The 16560-nt window shown below is 36.2% G+C and overlaps 3 protein-coding genes and 1 long non-coding RNA gene across 5 annotated transcripts; all 4 read right to left on the bottom strand.

Annotated features, from left to right (window-relative positions):
- Positions 1–1170: 1170 nt before the first annotated feature.
- LOC149676927 (uncharacterized) lies at positions 1171–2134 on the bottom strand. Its single transcript, XM_089837868.1, has 2 exons — positions 1982–2134; positions 1171–1925 (listed from the first exon to the last, which is right to left on the bottom strand). The coding sequence occupies exons 1-2, from the start codon at positions 1997–1999 to the stop codon at positions 1443–1445; spliced, it is 501 nt and encodes a 166-aa protein (XP_089693994.1). The 5' UTR covers positions 2000–2134; the 3' UTR covers positions 1171–1442.
- A 113-nt stretch (positions 2135–2247) lies between these two features.
- LOC149676926 (uncharacterized) lies at positions 2248–4550 on the bottom strand. 2 transcript variants are annotated; one of them, XM_089837867.1, is made up of 3 exons: positions 4391–4550; positions 4205–4327; positions 2248–2858 (listed from the first exon to the last, which is right to left on the bottom strand). In XM_089837867.1, exons 2-3 carry the CDS (start codon positions 4316–4318, stop codon positions 2343–2345), a joined length of 630 nt encoding a protein of 209 aa, XP_089693993.1. In that variant the 5' UTR covers positions 4319–4327; positions 4391–4550; the 3' UTR covers positions 2248–2342. The 2 variants fall into 2 exon arrangements, with proteins under 2 accessions (XP_089693993.1, XP_089693992.1); XM_089837866.1 differs by lacking the exon at positions 2248–2858 and adding an exon at positions 3103–3946.
- A 236-nt stretch (positions 4551–4786) lies between these two features.
- Positions 4787–6451, bottom strand: LOC149676925 (uncharacterized). The gene is made up of 2 exons (XM_089837865.1): positions 6230–6451; positions 4787–6149 (listed from the first exon to the last, which is right to left on the bottom strand). The coding sequence occupies exons 1-2, from the start codon at positions 6377–6379 to the stop codon at positions 4818–4820; spliced, it is 1482 nt and encodes a 493-aa protein (XP_089693991.1). The 5' UTR covers positions 6380–6451; the 3' UTR covers positions 4787–4817.
- Positions 6452–12925: 6474 nt separating this feature from the next.
- Positions 12926–16002, bottom strand: LOC149676924 (uncharacterized). Its single transcript, XR_016366545.1, has 3 exons — positions 15258–16002; positions 13256–14125; positions 12926–13193 (listed from the first exon to the last, which is right to left on the bottom strand). It is a non-coding gene; the product is annotated as an uncharacterized LOC149676924 (long non-coding RNA).
- Positions 16003–16560: the final 558 nt, after the last annotated feature.

Genomic DNA, 16560 nt, shown 5'->3' with positions numbered 1-16560 from the left:
TAGAAAGGAAAGGAAAAAGGAAACGCTCCTAAAGGGTCTAGGGGTAGATTCCCCTTTCTTTGTCGGGCGTGTTAAAGTTAAGGATAACAATCTATTTAGCGCCCAAGGGTGGGACCCCGTATCGAGCTAGGGCACCCGCTTGCCCAAGCTAAAGCTATACATTAGCTCGTCTATACCCCCTTCTTTTTTTTATCCTCCTCGCTTTTCCCAAAACACTTTAAATTGAACTGGTAACAACAAAGGACCTTAGGAGCTGGAGAGAAAAAGAAAAGAACGAGAAAAATTCAATCTCAGCTTCTTTTCTCAGCCCCCCGATCATTGAAACCTCCCAAGGAATCGAATTTCAAAGTTGGGCTTGAAAAAAAAAAACCGTTAAAGATATTAAATTTCTAACGATTATTTCCAGTCTTATTGAAATTTCGCCTTAACTTTATGCAGCGAAACGTTTTTCCGATAAGTTTTGTATATATTTTTAGGTTTCTTTGCCGTTATGGCAGAGTGTATACGTTATTGCAACCTCATTTTTATGCAGTCTTGATTGTAGTAACCCTTACCTTAGTATCCTTGGAAATAGGAGAAATAGGGCTATAACATATTCTAAGGAATTCCCTGTATCTCTTATAGAACCAGAGTTAAAAGTTGTCGTGTAAATAAGCCCATGTTAATCCTTTGTTTATGAACATTTTGATTAATAACTTGGGCCCTGATTGTTGTAACTCCCAAGTATCTAGTATCATTTTAAAGGGGAGAAATAGGACTATATCATACTCGAAGGATATCCCTGTATCTCTTATAGAACCAGAGTTCTGGCAATCCAAAATAGCGACGTCAATAAGGGAGATGAAAGAATGCTTGTTTGGTCAAATTTCTGACGACAACTGTACATGTAGATGGTAGAATGATCTTGCGCGTACAGTCTTTTGGTGTGTGTCTTCCATGGAGGAATGAAAGAGATGGGGTGGAAGATGAGGAGGGAAAGACAGATTGTTCGGTATTAGTGTCAACCACAGATCTCAGAGTATTCCCGCCCACACTGTTATTAAATGGACTCTTAGCTCTATTATACTCCCAGAGTCCGTTCTATAATTTCCGACCAGTATCACCAAGGAGATAAAAATAAAATAAAAAAACAGAAGCACTAGATATTTAAGGGTTTCTCCCATACAATTCCACTCTAATTAGCGTCAAGTTTTAATTTAATTATTCTTTGAGGACAGAGTAAAGAATTTCTTGTCGTGGAAGACTTGGATCATAGACTATCCAAGGAAATTACGACTGATATTTTTAAAACATACTTTTATTAGTAAACTTCCGGTGAATATAAACATTTTTTACGACAAATTACATCTTAAAAGACACGTCTTATCATTAAGTAAGAATTTTTAATTCTCGTCAGTTAAATCTGATAATCTGATAATAATATAATCTGTTAGCATTATTTATTAACACAATTTAAGTAAAGTCCAGTATTGATTATAAGGATAGTTAGAGCAGGTCCAAGTGGTAACTTTATTTCCCGCGTGTTTTAAATCCTTGAAGACATCCAAGCATTTGTTCGACGCCGCGTTAATGATATGAACTTCGTCGGAGCGTATCTTCTTAATAATCCAGAACTGACTGACGACCAGGGAGTCAGCCGGTCTCAATACAACCGTGTTAAAATCATCATCCAAACAGAGAAGCATATCATTGTCGTGTTCAACAATTTCATATTGAGTCCCGAATCCCGGTACGATAACCGGTTTGAACTTGAAAACTTGTGATCCCAAATACGCAAATGGGTGAATCGCCGTGTAGTTTGTACGTACGTCTAAGGCCTTGCCGCTCGAACCACTTAGAATAGCGTACCATTCGTATGGTTTTGGATAGGCTGAATCAGCTTGTACATCCACACTTTGAACCGCCAGGAACGCCACGAGATATACCTATAAGGTGAGTTAATTATAATTGAGTTAATTTAATAAATTGAAGTTAAACTTACTTTTAGCGTGTTACTCATTTTCGGAAGCCTCTTGTAAACTGGTGTAACATTCGTTGTGAAGTTGTTGTTTTAATGCGTTATAGTTTCCGGAAGTAATTAATATTTCTCTGTAAATCTTAACGGAAACGGAAGCTAAGTAAGTTATCACCCCCATTCGCGCTTACCCCCTTTTTACACAGAACAAAGAATCCTTCAGACGTGCAAACGTCTTAACTATAGTTGAGTTGAAAGAATTCAATATTGATCGTCTGAAAAGGCCTTAGCATTTAGGGCTAAATTTAGTTAAAGATAATGAATTTTATTTATAATCAAATCAATACAGTGGCTTATATTCAATTGAAATGAATGAGAAGGCATATAATTAGCACAATGGTACAATGTCCCACGTTTGATGCGTCTCTTGGCTGCATTCGTATTGCGTCACGTCATTACCGTCCGTTTCTATACCATATTTGACATCTAAACATTTCCCGCTACCCACGCTTTTGATGTGAAATCCCTGACCTTGCTTGACCGGTTCCAAAATCCAGTATTGGTGTAGATGATTGTCCTTTTCCGCTCTTTGTATCTCTCCCCCGTCCTCGGTGGACATTTCGCTGACCTCCAGGACATCCTTTTTCCAACCGTGAACGTATATGTAGTAGGCTTCAATGTCCGGAACTTTTTCAAAACGGAAGATTTGGTTTTCTTCGTAAGCGAAACCCCAAATACAGGCCCTCGACGATCTGAACATGTCCAATGCTTTTCCACTGTGTCTGCTTAGTAGCGTGTACCATTGACCTTCAAGGGGACCACGGGTTAAGGGCGTGACGTCGGTTTTAGCAATGGCAATAGACGAGGAAACTCTTGGCGTGATAACCAACAGGAATAGCAGAGTCTAAAAGAAATATTATATAATTTTAATGTATCAATTAAATATTAAAATAATTACTTACTTGAAATTAAAGGAAATCAAGTTATTTATGAATCGATTCCTTACGAATAACTAAAATAATTCTTAAAGTTACTGTAATTAAATTAAATTAATTAGACTTACCCGACTATAGTCTTGATTACAATTTGAAGAAATAAATTGAATATAAAAAAGTAAGGAATCGAATAAAAATAACTTGCGTTTAACATTCCCTTTAACTCAAGTTTTATTGTCAAATTAAACTTATTACAACGTTACTTAAAATCAATGAAAAATATTGAGCCTTTATTTACTACTTTGGCTCTAACTTAAGCCTTAATTGGAAGTCTAACTATGTTCCTTAAACGGCCACAGAGTTAAATTAATTAATTTTTATTTCAAGCCCTTAACCAGCCTTCCCCGCAAATTGGCAACATCAACCAATACTGAGAGGACACGAATGGCGCGCATTCCTCTTGGACAATTTCTTCGGTGTCCGCCTTGTATGCCAAACATAAATCAGTCCTAGCTGGTATCAATTGAAACGAACCTTCCCGATGAGTCTGATCCCTAATCAACCACTGGTGCAATTCAGGCTGAACCCTATTCTTTTCAAAGGCTTCGATCTTGGCCCGATTGTCACTTTGTGACAAATCTTCCGAAAGTCCAATAACGTAGTTCTTTGACTTGTCATACATAACGTACTTTTTGGGCGACGTCCTGCCCTTACGAACGAAAGTAAAAAGTTGATTGTCTTCGAATGCGTATTGCGAAATGTTGACCCGTCCTTCTGAAATTATTGTTAGGGCGTATTTTGTTCCCAATGGCATCAATATGTAGGATTGGTTCTCTAAAGGCCCACGTAAGGAACTGGCCACGAATTGTTGCGTTATGATAATTCCTGTGCGGTTTAAAACACCGTCTGGTGGTGGTGGTGCCATGGGTGCATTACGTGCCGAGGTTTGAGATGAAGACGTGTTTTGCGACGATTGCGATTGCGACGACGGTATTTTGCATAGAATCACCACGACTAATAGTAGGGTTAGGCACGAGATCAGTAGCTTTGATACTGACTGTTTTATTGAGACAAACGTTTTGAAAATAAAATTACCCCTAAAACAACTTATTCCCGATGCGTTTGCTATTTTTAACTGAGAAATCTGGGTCAAAACGACGCGTAGTCTACTTATATAGAGATGAATTGTTTCATTTTCGCTCAGATTTAGCACTTAAAATATTGCCTTAAGCCTTGGCACACGCATCGGGAATAAGGGAGTAATTATCCTCCCATATTCTATCAATTTCTAACTGGAATCAAGCTGAACACTTACCCAAATAGTTGTATTTCCTGGAAATTTTATTCTAAGTTTGGAATTTTCCTCTTTACAGGGCAGATGTTTGAATTTGTATTGGTTTAAGGAATCGGCGTCATCGTCCATAGCCATTCTGTGAAACTGCAAATGTCATTTAACTTAATACTGAACCCGTATCAAATGTTTTAAACTGCAATTATTTACTTAATGCAAAACAAAACGAAATGCAATTTTTCTGGGATTAGTATTTTGCTCGAACCACGTTCCTCGTTGGCTTAAAGCTTGTGAATTAGTTAGCGTCTTAGGCCTAAATTCGTTCAGGATTTTATTTAATAATATCCGGAGTTGACTTTGCGCTTAAAACCTCGACTTCCTCAAGGGAAACGACAAAAGAGTCATAATCTGCCTTGGTATTAAGTTATTTTTGCGCGAGGACGTTGTGTAATCTCCGAAATACATTTGCTTCTGGGTAAGATAAAGAACTTCCGGTTACCAGTGGTTAAGAATAATACGACTACTTAGAAATAACTTTTGATTTTAGTTAAGAAAACAATCATGGACATGGGGTTTTTCAATGATTAAATATTTCAATTTCATCAATTTTATTTAACATAGTTACATTTTATTGTAATTAATAAAGGGGAAAGGATGAATCAGAGCTCTCACACACTGGTATCAATCTAAAATAGGTGTTACTATCAGCCGTGCAATCTGATATTCCCAAATCATTATCTTTTCTAAAAACACACTTTTTAAATTCCGGACTCTGTATTTGAAAGACCCCTGGTTGTCCCTTCACGTTTATGCAGTTCCATATCTCGTTGGAATTGAAGGAATTGACCCACTGTTGAAGCGTTCCCGCGGAGGGTGAGTAAATAACCGATTTGCCGCTCTTGCGAACCTCAATTGTTGATGTTTTGTCGTTAATTTTATTGAATCTAAAGTGTTGGTTGCTTTGTCCCAAGTAAGGCCACAATCCTATCTCGGCCCCGTTATTTATCAAATTCCCGTAAACGTCCCAGACTTGACCATCAGCTACAGACATTATGATGTACCAAGAACCTTCTTGAATGACCGATTTAGGTAGAGGGAACGTTGGTTTCGGAGTTGTAGAGGAAATTGGTGTAAACGGATTGAAATCTGTTGTAGACGTTATGGCGGTTGTGTTGGATATACCGTTTGTTGACGGTGGTGTATTTGAAATAGTTGAACTTGGTACGGTTTTGGTAGTTTGACTTGTTTGCGAAGTAGAAGGCGTAGTTGAAGTTTGGGTTGTTTGTGAAGTGGAAGGCGTAGTTGAAGTTTGGGTTGTTTGCGAAGTAGAAGGCGTAGTTGAAGTTTGGGTTGTTTGCGAAGTAGAAGGCGTAGTTGAAGTTTGGGTTGTTTGCGAAGTAGAAGGCGTAGTTGAAGTTTGGGTTGTTTGCGAAGTAGAAGGCGTAGTTGAAGTTTGTGTTGTTTTTGAAGTAGTAGGTGTAGTTGTTTGTGTTTTTTGTGAAGTAGTAGGTTTAGTTGTTTGTGTAGTTTGGGAAGTGGAAGGTATAGTTGAGGCTTCTATCGTTTGCGAAGTTGCAGTTGTCATTTGCGCGATTTTTGATGTTGAACTGGTAATTGTTGACAGCGTACCTAAATTAACGGCAGTTGCGTTACCCTTACTAGACGAAGCCGTTGTTATTTGTGAAGTAGAAGCTGTGGTTAAAATTTGGGTTGCTTTGACATCCGTAGTAGTAATTGTGGAACTTTTAGTTACGATTTTTGGTGTTGTTCCGATACTTAAAGTTGGTTTCACATCGGGAACGCTCGCTGTAGTTGGGATATAAGTTTTCATGGTGGCATTTGAAGTTAGCTTATCAACGAGCGCATCATTAACTTGGACCGATCCCCCTTCCGTGACCTTTTTGGTACCGTAAATTGCCACTAAGATTATCACCCCAGTTAAAGCTAAAACAGCTACAACGCTACCAATCTATCAAATAGAAACGTCTAATTGTAGCGGATAAATCGAATTTATTTAAATTTCAAGACAATCTTAATCTTAGTTCTTACCTTTACTGTTTTGGGGTTTACTCTCCGATTGTTTGTTGAAGTGGTGTCCACGTCGCAATTATCATCTTGACTGGTGTCGTGGCTATCGTTACCACCCCTGTTATTATCCCCCAGAAGTTCAAATTCGGATGACCTCCTGTAACTCCGCATCGTGTTTGATATTGGTCTTATTTATAACTCTGTAATTATAGGACTTATTTCCTAACTTCCTTTCATATTGAGGTTTATAATAGCAATGTATGGATGAATGAAGAAAAAACAACACCTAATGTACTCGGTTCCAAGTATCATTATCGAAGTCTAATTTATTAATAGACGGAAGTATTTTTCCGAACTTCCGTTTTTAGTATTTCTTATCGGCCCTGAAGTGAAGGTGAAATGTAAAGATAAAAAGTTTCTAAGTATCGTGTATTTGCATTAACTTTAGTTATAATAAATAAGGAAAATACCTATTTTTATCATAAATTTTTCTCCAAAAAGAGCAACAAAATACTATTTTCTTATTTATTATTAAACCTATAAGGTTTCGGGTTCCAAATGGAATCTAACCAAATATTGAAACCATAACCAAAATATATACTTTGAAATTCAGTACGGTAGTATATACCCCAATCTTGTAATATACGGTAGAATAATATTAGCATCATACTTCAGAAACGAAACACAAACATATCTTTCCTTTTTAGGGGAGTATAGAGTTAGGCCTAGCTCTGCATGCTTAGTTTCCGAAACTATATCAAATGCATTTTCCTTGTTTAGTTACCACGGACTGCTTACTTATTTTGGGCCGGAAAAATATCCTTTGGTTTGCAAAAGTCAGATAACACGACTGTACCTTGTTATTCTTCTTTAAAACCAAATATAGTAACAAAACAACTGGTAGAACCCTTAGAATTATAGTTTGGGCACGTTAGTAGTCGTAATATTTAATTTATTTCTTTAGGAACGTCCCCTTTATGAGAGGGAGTATTTGAAAGGTTTTGATGTTCGTTCATCAATAAAAGGACCCGATCCATAAAGACATTCGGTGACCATCCGTCCCCTGCTAAGATTGTGATGAGTTTGCTGACGTCGTCGATTGTGTCTTGTCTGGGTCGTCTTATCTGGCTCTGCTCTGGACTCACTCTCTCTCCTTCTGGTATATTTCTTTCTCTTTGATCATCTCCTCTGGGTTTTGGCGTTCTCCCAATCAGTGTCCTTTTCCAGACCCAAAAACCTTTCTGACCAGTCGGTCTCAGCCCCGCCAAGAGATCGACAACCCTAGGGACGTTTACTTTGGCATCCCTCGTCACAAATAAATATCAGAAACCTTATCGCGCCGGGCGATAATAGACTTCAAATAAACCGCCGAAGATGGATTGATTCTATGAAAGATTCAGTGTTTCGTTTGGAAAATAGTTAACTTAAATTTCTCATCACAACCTATCGTATTAGACTATCGTTTTCTAATATATTTAGTAACGTCGTGAAACGTAGTTGACCAGGCAGAATCCTTTCACTGAATTCTTTAAATTTAAACTCGTTTTCAGAGGGAATCTCGTGAGAATTTTACGGAGAATCAAGCTTTTAAAACATCTTCAATGATAAGAGATCATCCAATTCTTCAGGGAGAGGACTGCTCGTTTCTGTTACGGTCATGTCTCCAATATGATATCCAATTATGTTTACCGAGTTGACTATATAGGGTTTAGGACGACGAAATAGTCCTAGCTAGTATAGGTTGAAAAGCGAAATCCCCGCAGCCTAGAGGGGATGAAGAGAAAGCCTTATTTGCTACACGGGAGTCTTCCATCGTCCTCCAGTCTTTGATCCTATGATTTCTTTTGCCGTATAGTCCGTTCTCAATCCCCTAGAGACATTATGCCTTCATCTCTCCCACGCAATGTCACTTTCAATCATATTTCGCGTATGCCAGACTGTTTCCTCCTACCTTAGTTGGTTACGGGACACTATAGAGGCATCGAACAAAAGCACCCTGCTTCGTACGAGTACGACTCTCTCATTTGGGTGGATTAAGTACTCGCTACTGGTCCCTGAACCAATCTATTTCATCACGATGGTCTGGCACACTGTAGAGGGTTTAGATATAGACAAGCTATCTACCAAGTCCGACAAAATTGGAGAAAACAATTTTCTTCAAGACGTAAAACCAACATTTTTCGGTGACTTTGACTTTCTTTGATTAACTTTGAAGATTGCTACTGAAAAATCAGGTAATTGTTCTGGGCAAAGTGAGATAATACCTGATTTTTATGTATTTATAAAAGAATGGTGGAATTTATTATTAATTAGCTAGTTATTAAAGGTCAAAGGTTATAGGTTTAACCCGTTTTACTTCGCTTTGGATTTGACTACAACAAACTATAACTACGCCAAAGAAAGTTTTGATTAGACCTATTTCATTTAAACTTCCTAACTCCAAAAGCATCGAGCCAGCCTTGTTTGTCCTAGTTTGCTAACAACTTTATTATTTTTATTTATTACCTCGTCATTTCATTTTTGAGAGTTCGCTTTGTGAGTTTGGGAACTTCGTAGCAACTATAAATGGAGATTTAGTGATTTGGACCCTTCTAAATTTTGCCCTTAACTATATTAGTTTCAACGTGACGTAAACTGCACTCCAGGGACCTTCAATTTTCGGAAGACCCTTATACATAGGCAACCAAAAGTTCCTGACATTTAGCCCCTAGGCCTCAACTATACGAAGGGAGTTTTCTAAAACTTTCTGGCTGGTTTATTACAAACCTCTTAATTTTTACCTCGATATTGGGTAAGCTTGCTTGTCCAAACTACCCTGAAAACTCTATTACCTTCGTATTACGTACACTATTAACGAATCAGGAAAGCGGAAATTTGGTAAGGGTATGAGTTTAATAAAATATCCTCTTGAATTTTGAACATTTAGGTAGAGTTATTAGCTTAAGAGAATGTCTCTACATTGGCACAATTCTATATTCATTGTGAGAATTGTTCTTATTCTTATATTATAAACTCAATTTTCTCCCAGGAAATTTTAGGGTTATGACGAAGGGGAAGGTCGGTCTAATTAAACGTAAACATTATTTTAATAAAGTAATATTTTGATGGACGATTTTAGCCTAGCGTACAAACGAATGCGAGGCGCAGACCCATTAGAAGTCCCTAGGTCTATATATTGGACTTTAATTTATAAAATTATTGCAGTTAAATCACCCGCACTCTTTAAATTACTTATTCAGTTCTAGCTTTAGCATCTAGTAGAATAATATTATTCATTTTAGGAAGTTTACTGGTTTTCCATCCTAACAACCTCGTTTTCCACCGTAGGATATTAGCGTGGAAAAACAGTGGAAATTCTAAGCCTATTAAAATTTGTTAATAATAGAAATTTTCTTATTATTTTCAGTACCTGGACTCAACACTCGGAAGTTGCGCGTTTATAAAAATATTCTTATTATTTTCATTATTAATCTTTTTAATAAAATCTAATGTATCAATGAAATATATTTCAAAATAAAAACTTGCATTAATATTTATAAAATATTATTTGATAAAATTATTTCTATTTATAAGCTTATTAACATAAGTTTATAAGATATGTTCCATAAGTGTGTCACTCGTTAATGAGAGCTTGTCATGAAGTGACGTAGTTGAAACGACATAGATTCTCGTAAAGCGACGCCTAGTGAGGCGCTGTCAAAGGCTTAGTACAGACTAAAGAGGAGTATGGACTGCAAAACCGAGTGTAGTCAATTCTCACGTCGTTCTTGAACTAGCTCTCATTAAGCCTCTAACATTACGAAGTATGGGTAGTGACATACTTATGGAACATATCTTATAAACTTATGTTATTAATTATAGTTATGGCGTCAAATAATAAAAAGAATAAAAGACTTTAAACTAAAGTTATAATGAATGATTACCACATTTTTGAAAAGTATTTTAATTACAAATTTTTATTAAATCCGAATGTATCTGATGGAATATATTTCGAAATAAAATATTGCATTGACATTTATAAGTCTGCCTGATAAATTTATTTTTACTTGTAAGCTTACTAATTATAGTTAGTGACTAAGGTATAGAAACTTGCTTCAAACCCGGTCACGTGACTTATGACGTCAGATCACGTGACCTGCGACGTAATATCACGTGACCTGTGACGTAATATCACGTGACCTGTAACGTAATATCGCGTGACCTATGACGTCAGATCCCGTGACCTGTGACGGAATATCACGTGACCTGACGTCAGATCACGTGACCTGCGACGTCATATCACGTGCCCCGTGACGTCAGATCACGTGACCCGCGACGTCATATCACGTGCCCCGTGACGTCAGATCCCGTGACCTGTGACGGAATATCACGTGACCTGACGTCAGATCACGTGACCTGCGACGTCATATCACGTGACCTGTGACGTCAGATCACGTGACCCGCGACGTCATATCACGTGACCCGCGACGTCATATCACGTGACCCGCGACGTCAGATCACGTGACCTGTGACGTCAACAAGGTACTTGACTTGTGACGTCACGACAGATGTTAATGGTAAAAGGTAATGATTGTCCATTCAGTTAGGCCTAGCGTTCATTCATTTAGGCCTAGCGTTCATTCATATAGGCCTAGCGTTCATTCATATAGGCCTAGCAGTGTTCAGCTATTTGGATTTCGTGCCTGGGGTATGGCGCACCCGAGTCCGCGCATAGGAGCTTTTAGCGCCCCCCGACGTTGGAAATTTACTTAGTTGATCGTTAACATGTCAACCGGCTCATTTCGTTGCCTGGAAGCCGTCGAGGGAAGTCGCTTGGAAAAACCTGTCCCTCTCAGTTGATCGTTACGGGTCAGCCGGTTCATTCGTTGCCTGGAAACCGTCGAGGAAGTCGCTGGAAAAACCTTTCGCGCTTTTGAAGTTGATACTTGATCGTTCCGCCATTTCGCAGATCGTTTTTCCCGAGGACGCAAGCTGAATTCGACGCTCTCAACTTGGCGGCCATTGCTTGGCCTCGTGGTGCTTTAACAGTCCGTAAGCCTAACTTTACAATAATCCAAACTCATCTAGCCCCCTTTAAATTATTTATTTTATTTCAAGTATTTAAACTAATTAGGTAGTGTTAAATGTTAGTGAATTTTATTTATTTATTAAAAATCAAGTACCATATATAAAATTTTACAACGAGATGTTGGACAAGAGAGAATCCCTTAATAATTAGTTTAGGGGCTATTATTATTAGCTATGAAGCGGGGTACGTAATTAATTTAGATATAAAGCGACAGATTTTCGGAAATTAAGTCCCGCCGAACACGAGGGCCGTTGACCTAAGCCTAATTGAGCCTTGTACCATATAAATTCTAGTTATTTAACGGATTCTGTCTGTTTGAATAGTTTTAAAATAAATAAATAGCACGTTTTCCTAAAATTAGTTTAGCCGCTATTATTAATTAATTTAGAGCTAAAGCGACAGATTTTCAAAAATCAAGTCCCGCAGAGATCATTTTAAGACACGAGGACCGTTGCCCTAAGCGTTGTCCAATTTCAACTTGAGTTTTTATCTATGGGTTCTACCTGTGGCAATAGTTTTAAATAAATAAATTGCAGTATTTAATAAATTTAGCTAAGAAGATATTTTAAATTACTAAGTAATTAAAAGGGGCACGCAATTTAAATAAATAGCCGGGTTTCCTAAAATCAATTTAGGGGACATTTTAAATTACTTTCATTATTATGCTACGTATTTATTTTAAAATTAAATGGCGGTTTTCCTAAAATTAGTTAAGGGGATATTTTAAATTATTTTCATTATTAAATTACATAATTTAATTTAAAATTAAATGGTAGATTTTCCTAAAATTATGTTCTACCCAATTATGGGAAATAATTAGTTAGCCAGAGTATTTATTTAACTCGGGGTGGCAATTAGTCGGTGGTAATTGGACTTTCTAAATTTAGTAGCTAGTTTTTTAATTAAAGACCGCCCAAAAGTAGGCAATAGATCTTAATCTATGTGTTATTAATATGTTTTCATTTATAGATGCAGCTGATATTCTTGGATTTTTCTGTCGCTGGTCATTATGAGACGTATCTTTCCCGATGACTTATCATTCCTGATGACATCCTTTGTTGGATTGACGTTGACGATGACTTCCACTGTTCTGGACTCTCTATCTATATATCATTCCTGATGACATGCTCCGTTGGATTCACGTTACATGATGTCTTGTGGACTTGCTCTTGCTCTCAGCGCTGACTTAAAGATATGGAGGAAATCATCGAAACTAGAAGACACAAAATACATCTTTTTTACTTGCAATTTTTTCATGTAACCACTTAACTTAATTTTTTGCTTCCAAATTTTATATGTAACTACTTATTATTTTCTTTGCGTTCAAACTTTATTTTCTTTGCGTTCAAACTTTAACTTACAAAATTCTTTAATATTTTTTTGTTCGAAATTTTTGTAAACACTTGGTTTTTTTTTCTTATTGAATAAATTTTGCCTTAAACCTCGTTCTTTCTTTTCTTTAAATATTTACGATACTAGACTTGGTTTTAATTTTTTAATGTCTGGACTTAGGGAGCTTTTTTTGACCCTTTTTAGGCTTATTATTTAATAAAATAGAAGGAAAAACCATAAAAAATTTTTTTTTAAAAAAAAATAAATATTTATTATAAATTTATAAAAAAGATCAATTTTTTTATTAAAAAACCATAAAAAAAGCATAAAAAAGGTAAAAAAAAACGTTATAAGTAAATCGATTGATTTTTTTGAACCGAGTCTAGTATCGAAACTTTTTATTGACCACAAGTTACCAGGCCTAACGTCAGGCTTGCGGGCCCGATTTAAATTTAACAAGTCCCTGTTCAACTCGGGAATTATTAAATTTAAACTAAGGCCCGCTGTGAAGCCCCCAAAACCAGGAAACTTCGTCCTTAGCATGGGATTTCCAATGAAAGTCCACTCGCTGACGTCCACTTGTTCCTGCGCAAGAAAAATTCGAATTAATATTTGGAAAATAATGGCAAACGAATAAAATTAATTACCTTAATACGAAAATCCACTCCAGTATTCTCGCATGATGCGACGCAAAAGGTTCCGGCATAAGACAAATGACTATTTGGCAATGGCACACTCGTAACATTAATAGTGAAAGAATACCATAAAAAGCTAAGCCTCGCCTTAAACCCGCTTAAAATCGTGTTTACTTTTAAAGGACAAAGCGTATAAGCAACCTTCTACCTTAAACCTAAATCAGGAATTTATTTAGATCCTACAAAACTCCCTCAACGAGTTGCCAAACGCTTTTCCTCTAAAAATATAACTAGATACCTCAATACCGCAAAGGGAATCTCACCCTTGAAATCCTGATTACGCGTTCATTATTCTTAAAAGGGAGGGCTAGGACCAGTGTTCACCTATTTCATAATTAAGATTTTATTCATGTCCTGGCGCAAAAAAATCCCTAAAAAGAAAAGGACACAAGCCGCTTTCCTTCTAAGAATAAATATAATAATAAATAATAATCTAAATACTCTAATAATTGTATAATAAGATTTAATTATTGCTACGCACTAAGTGCCTAAACTGTTTAACAAGCTGTCTAAATAGCTTTCATAATGAGATTCCCTTTCAACGGATAAAATCGAAGCCTAGACCTGAATTTAGAATGGAATTGACCCGGGGTTATTGACCTAATACTTCCACAATTATTATTAATAAGATTTAATTATTGCCATGCTCTAAATGCCTAAAATGTTTAACAAGCTATCTAATAGCTTTCATAGTGAAATTCAGTCTCAACGGATATAATCAAAGTGTAGACCTGATTTATATTGCATGCCATTGCCAAATAGTAAGGTATTCATTCTTGAATCCAACATAAATTGCTCCTTTGGAAACGGATGATAACAGAGCTAAAATAAAATAAAATTCAAACAATCAAATACAATTTAAAATTATTATCATCTTAAATGGCACAAGTATTTAGAATAACATTCAGTTTACTTTCAAATAAATCATTTAACATAACTAGATTTAGTTTCAATCTTGAAATATTTAACAATTTAGGGGATAAATAATCATTTTGAATTACTTTTAAACCGACTAAAAAGATCGAATAGTAAAACCAGGAATAAAAACGATTCAAACATTTAATAATAAGATTAATTTCAAATATTTAGATTAAGTATGACATAAATGTTGATCGTGAATACTTGTGCCAATTTACCATAAAAGCTAAAAATTAACCACTTGAATCTAAACCACAATAATCCCCAAACTTATACAGTGCTGATACTCAGGACCCGCTAAAAATTAACCACTTGAATCTAAACCACAATAATCCCCAAACTTATACAGTGCTGATACTCAGGACCCGCTAAAAATTGACCATTTGAATCTAAACCACAATAATCCCCAAACTTATACAGTGCTGATACTCAGGACCCGCTAAAAATTAACCATTTGAATCTAAATCACAAATCCCCAAACTTATACAGTGCTGATACTCATTCATACGCTCAATTTTAGTTGAACAAGTGACTAAATGGGACCAAATTAAGCTTTTAAAAAAGGCCAGGTCAAAATGTTTGGGTTTGATCAAATGTGATGTTGCTATATTTCCATTTAAACCATCATCAATCTACTTAGTATCAGCTCTGCAAATAGTGCTGTTAACGTGAAAACGAATGGGCCCGACAACCATATTTACAGCAATAGATCTGTTAATTGAAAACATTTTAGAGAACTACCGTTTATACGAGCACTTAAAAACCTCATTTCGGTCCGCCGTTAAAGGTTTTCTACTTGCTTCGGTTAAAGGCAATATAGGCCATTATCTTTGCAAAATAGTGCATTAGTTGGTAACCAATATATAAAACCAATCAAGGCTCAAGTTTTCTTCAAAAAGACAGTCGTAATTAACAAACCTAGTTCTGCACAGTTAAATTTTCCACTTGCAACGCTTAATTTCCATTCGGTTGCAATAAAACTTTGGTATTTAATCGAAATTAAGCCTTAAAATATAAATAAAATCAAAATATTTACCAGCAAAGGTCTCTTTAGCCCAGAACTGAAATTGGCTGAATCACGCCGGAACTGGGCAACGCCCCGAAAGAGAAAAGATTTGCCAAGGCTTAGCGATAAATAAAAATAAAATTTTTTGCACCGTAAACCATAAATTTTCCACTTGAAACGCTTAATTTCTTCTCGGTTGCAATAAAACTTTGGTATTTAATCTAAATTAACCCTTAAAACATAAATATAATCAAAATATTTACCAGTTAAAATCGCACAGAAAAACGCAGCAACATGTTCCCCAGCAAACGCCAAAAGAACCCAGATTCGATAGGCTTATTGCTTCCAAACATGGACCGCTAGATGGCGCTGCTGAGCTACTCAAAAAGAAATTAAGGAGATTTCAAAATATAGCGGGAGCGTGCGTCTCAATTTTACTGTTTCTATTTCCTATTGTAATTAATAATTTAGTTAATTTTAATTTATTAATGTCTTCTAAACAGCCCAAAACACTATTCACAGTGGTACCGGAGTTAATGGTTTCCTACAGCGGGAAAACCACCCTATAAACATGTTTGTCTTATAAGTTGAAACCTGAAATCATAATAATCAAAAACTAATTCCTATGAAACTTAAACTTAGCACTTTTAGTTTTACAGGGGATCCAGTTTTACGTGGAAAATGAACTACAGTTTATTTAAATCAAATAAAAGTTCCGAAAATTTTGTTAATAAAAAGGCAGGGCGTTACGCGATTGGTCGGAGACTCGGAGGTACTTATTTCAATTATCCTTAAGATCTGAACCTAATTTGAATTTTAAAATCATTTGGAGGTATTTCCGGAATCTTTGACAATGTCGACTGGTCTTGTAATTAGAAGAAGAATCGGTCACTTCATTTTCCACTTCACCCTCCCTTTAAGAGAAATTTCACCAGAAGTATGTTTATTGTAGTATGGATAGTGAGAGTACGTAAAGGATGTGGCTTAGTTATGGGCCATCTTGTATAATTTAATACTCTCTAAAAGGTATGTTTTGTACAAGGAGAATGGGGTTGGGGTTTTGGGTTTTTTTTTATCTTGGAAAAGGGTTGCTAAGTATTGAATTTACGATTTTGACATTGGAAATTAATTTCTATTAAAAATCTATCGACTCTAAAAGCTTGAATCCTTTTAAGAATAATAAAACACGTCAAATCACCCGTCTCATTAAAATTTCAGGTAATTTGGATAAATAGGACAAAGGATCTGGCCTAAAACCCTACCTCCTCCTATAGAACTTAATGTTAATTTTGGGTTCCTTCGAACCTCCCCGTCGATAGTCCAAAAGTCGCAC

The sequence above is a fragment of the Phalangium opilio genome, unplaced genomic scaffold (assembly GCF_054372755.1).
Source record: "Phalangium opilio isolate 3A_F unplaced genomic scaffold, DU_Popi_V2 ptg000045l_1, whole genome shotgun sequence".
Classification (NCBI taxonomy): domain Eukaryota; kingdom Metazoa; phylum Arthropoda; class Arachnida; order Opiliones; family Phalangiidae; genus Phalangium; species Phalangium opilio.
This window is presented reverse-complemented; position numbering and strand designations above follow the sequence as displayed.

Excerpts from the sequence above, each read along its gene's own strand:
- LOC149676926 (XM_089837866.1), bottom strand. The coding sequence starts at position 4,318 with ATGGCTATGGACGATGACGCCGATTCCTTAAACCAATACAAATTCAAA. Across the intron at positions 3,947-4,204 it reads CAGGAAATACAACTATTTGG|TCAGTATCAAAGCTACTGAT; the intron begins GTAAGTGTTCAG and ends TCAATAAAACAG.
- LOC149676925 (XM_089837865.1), bottom strand. The coding sequence starts at position 6,379 with ATGCGGAGTTACAGGAGGTCATCCGAATTTGAACTTCTGGGGGATAAT. Across the intron at positions 6,150-6,229 it reads TAAACCCCAAAACAGTAAAG|ATTGGTAGCGTTGTAGCTGT; the intron begins GTAAGAACTAAG and ends TCTATTTGATAG.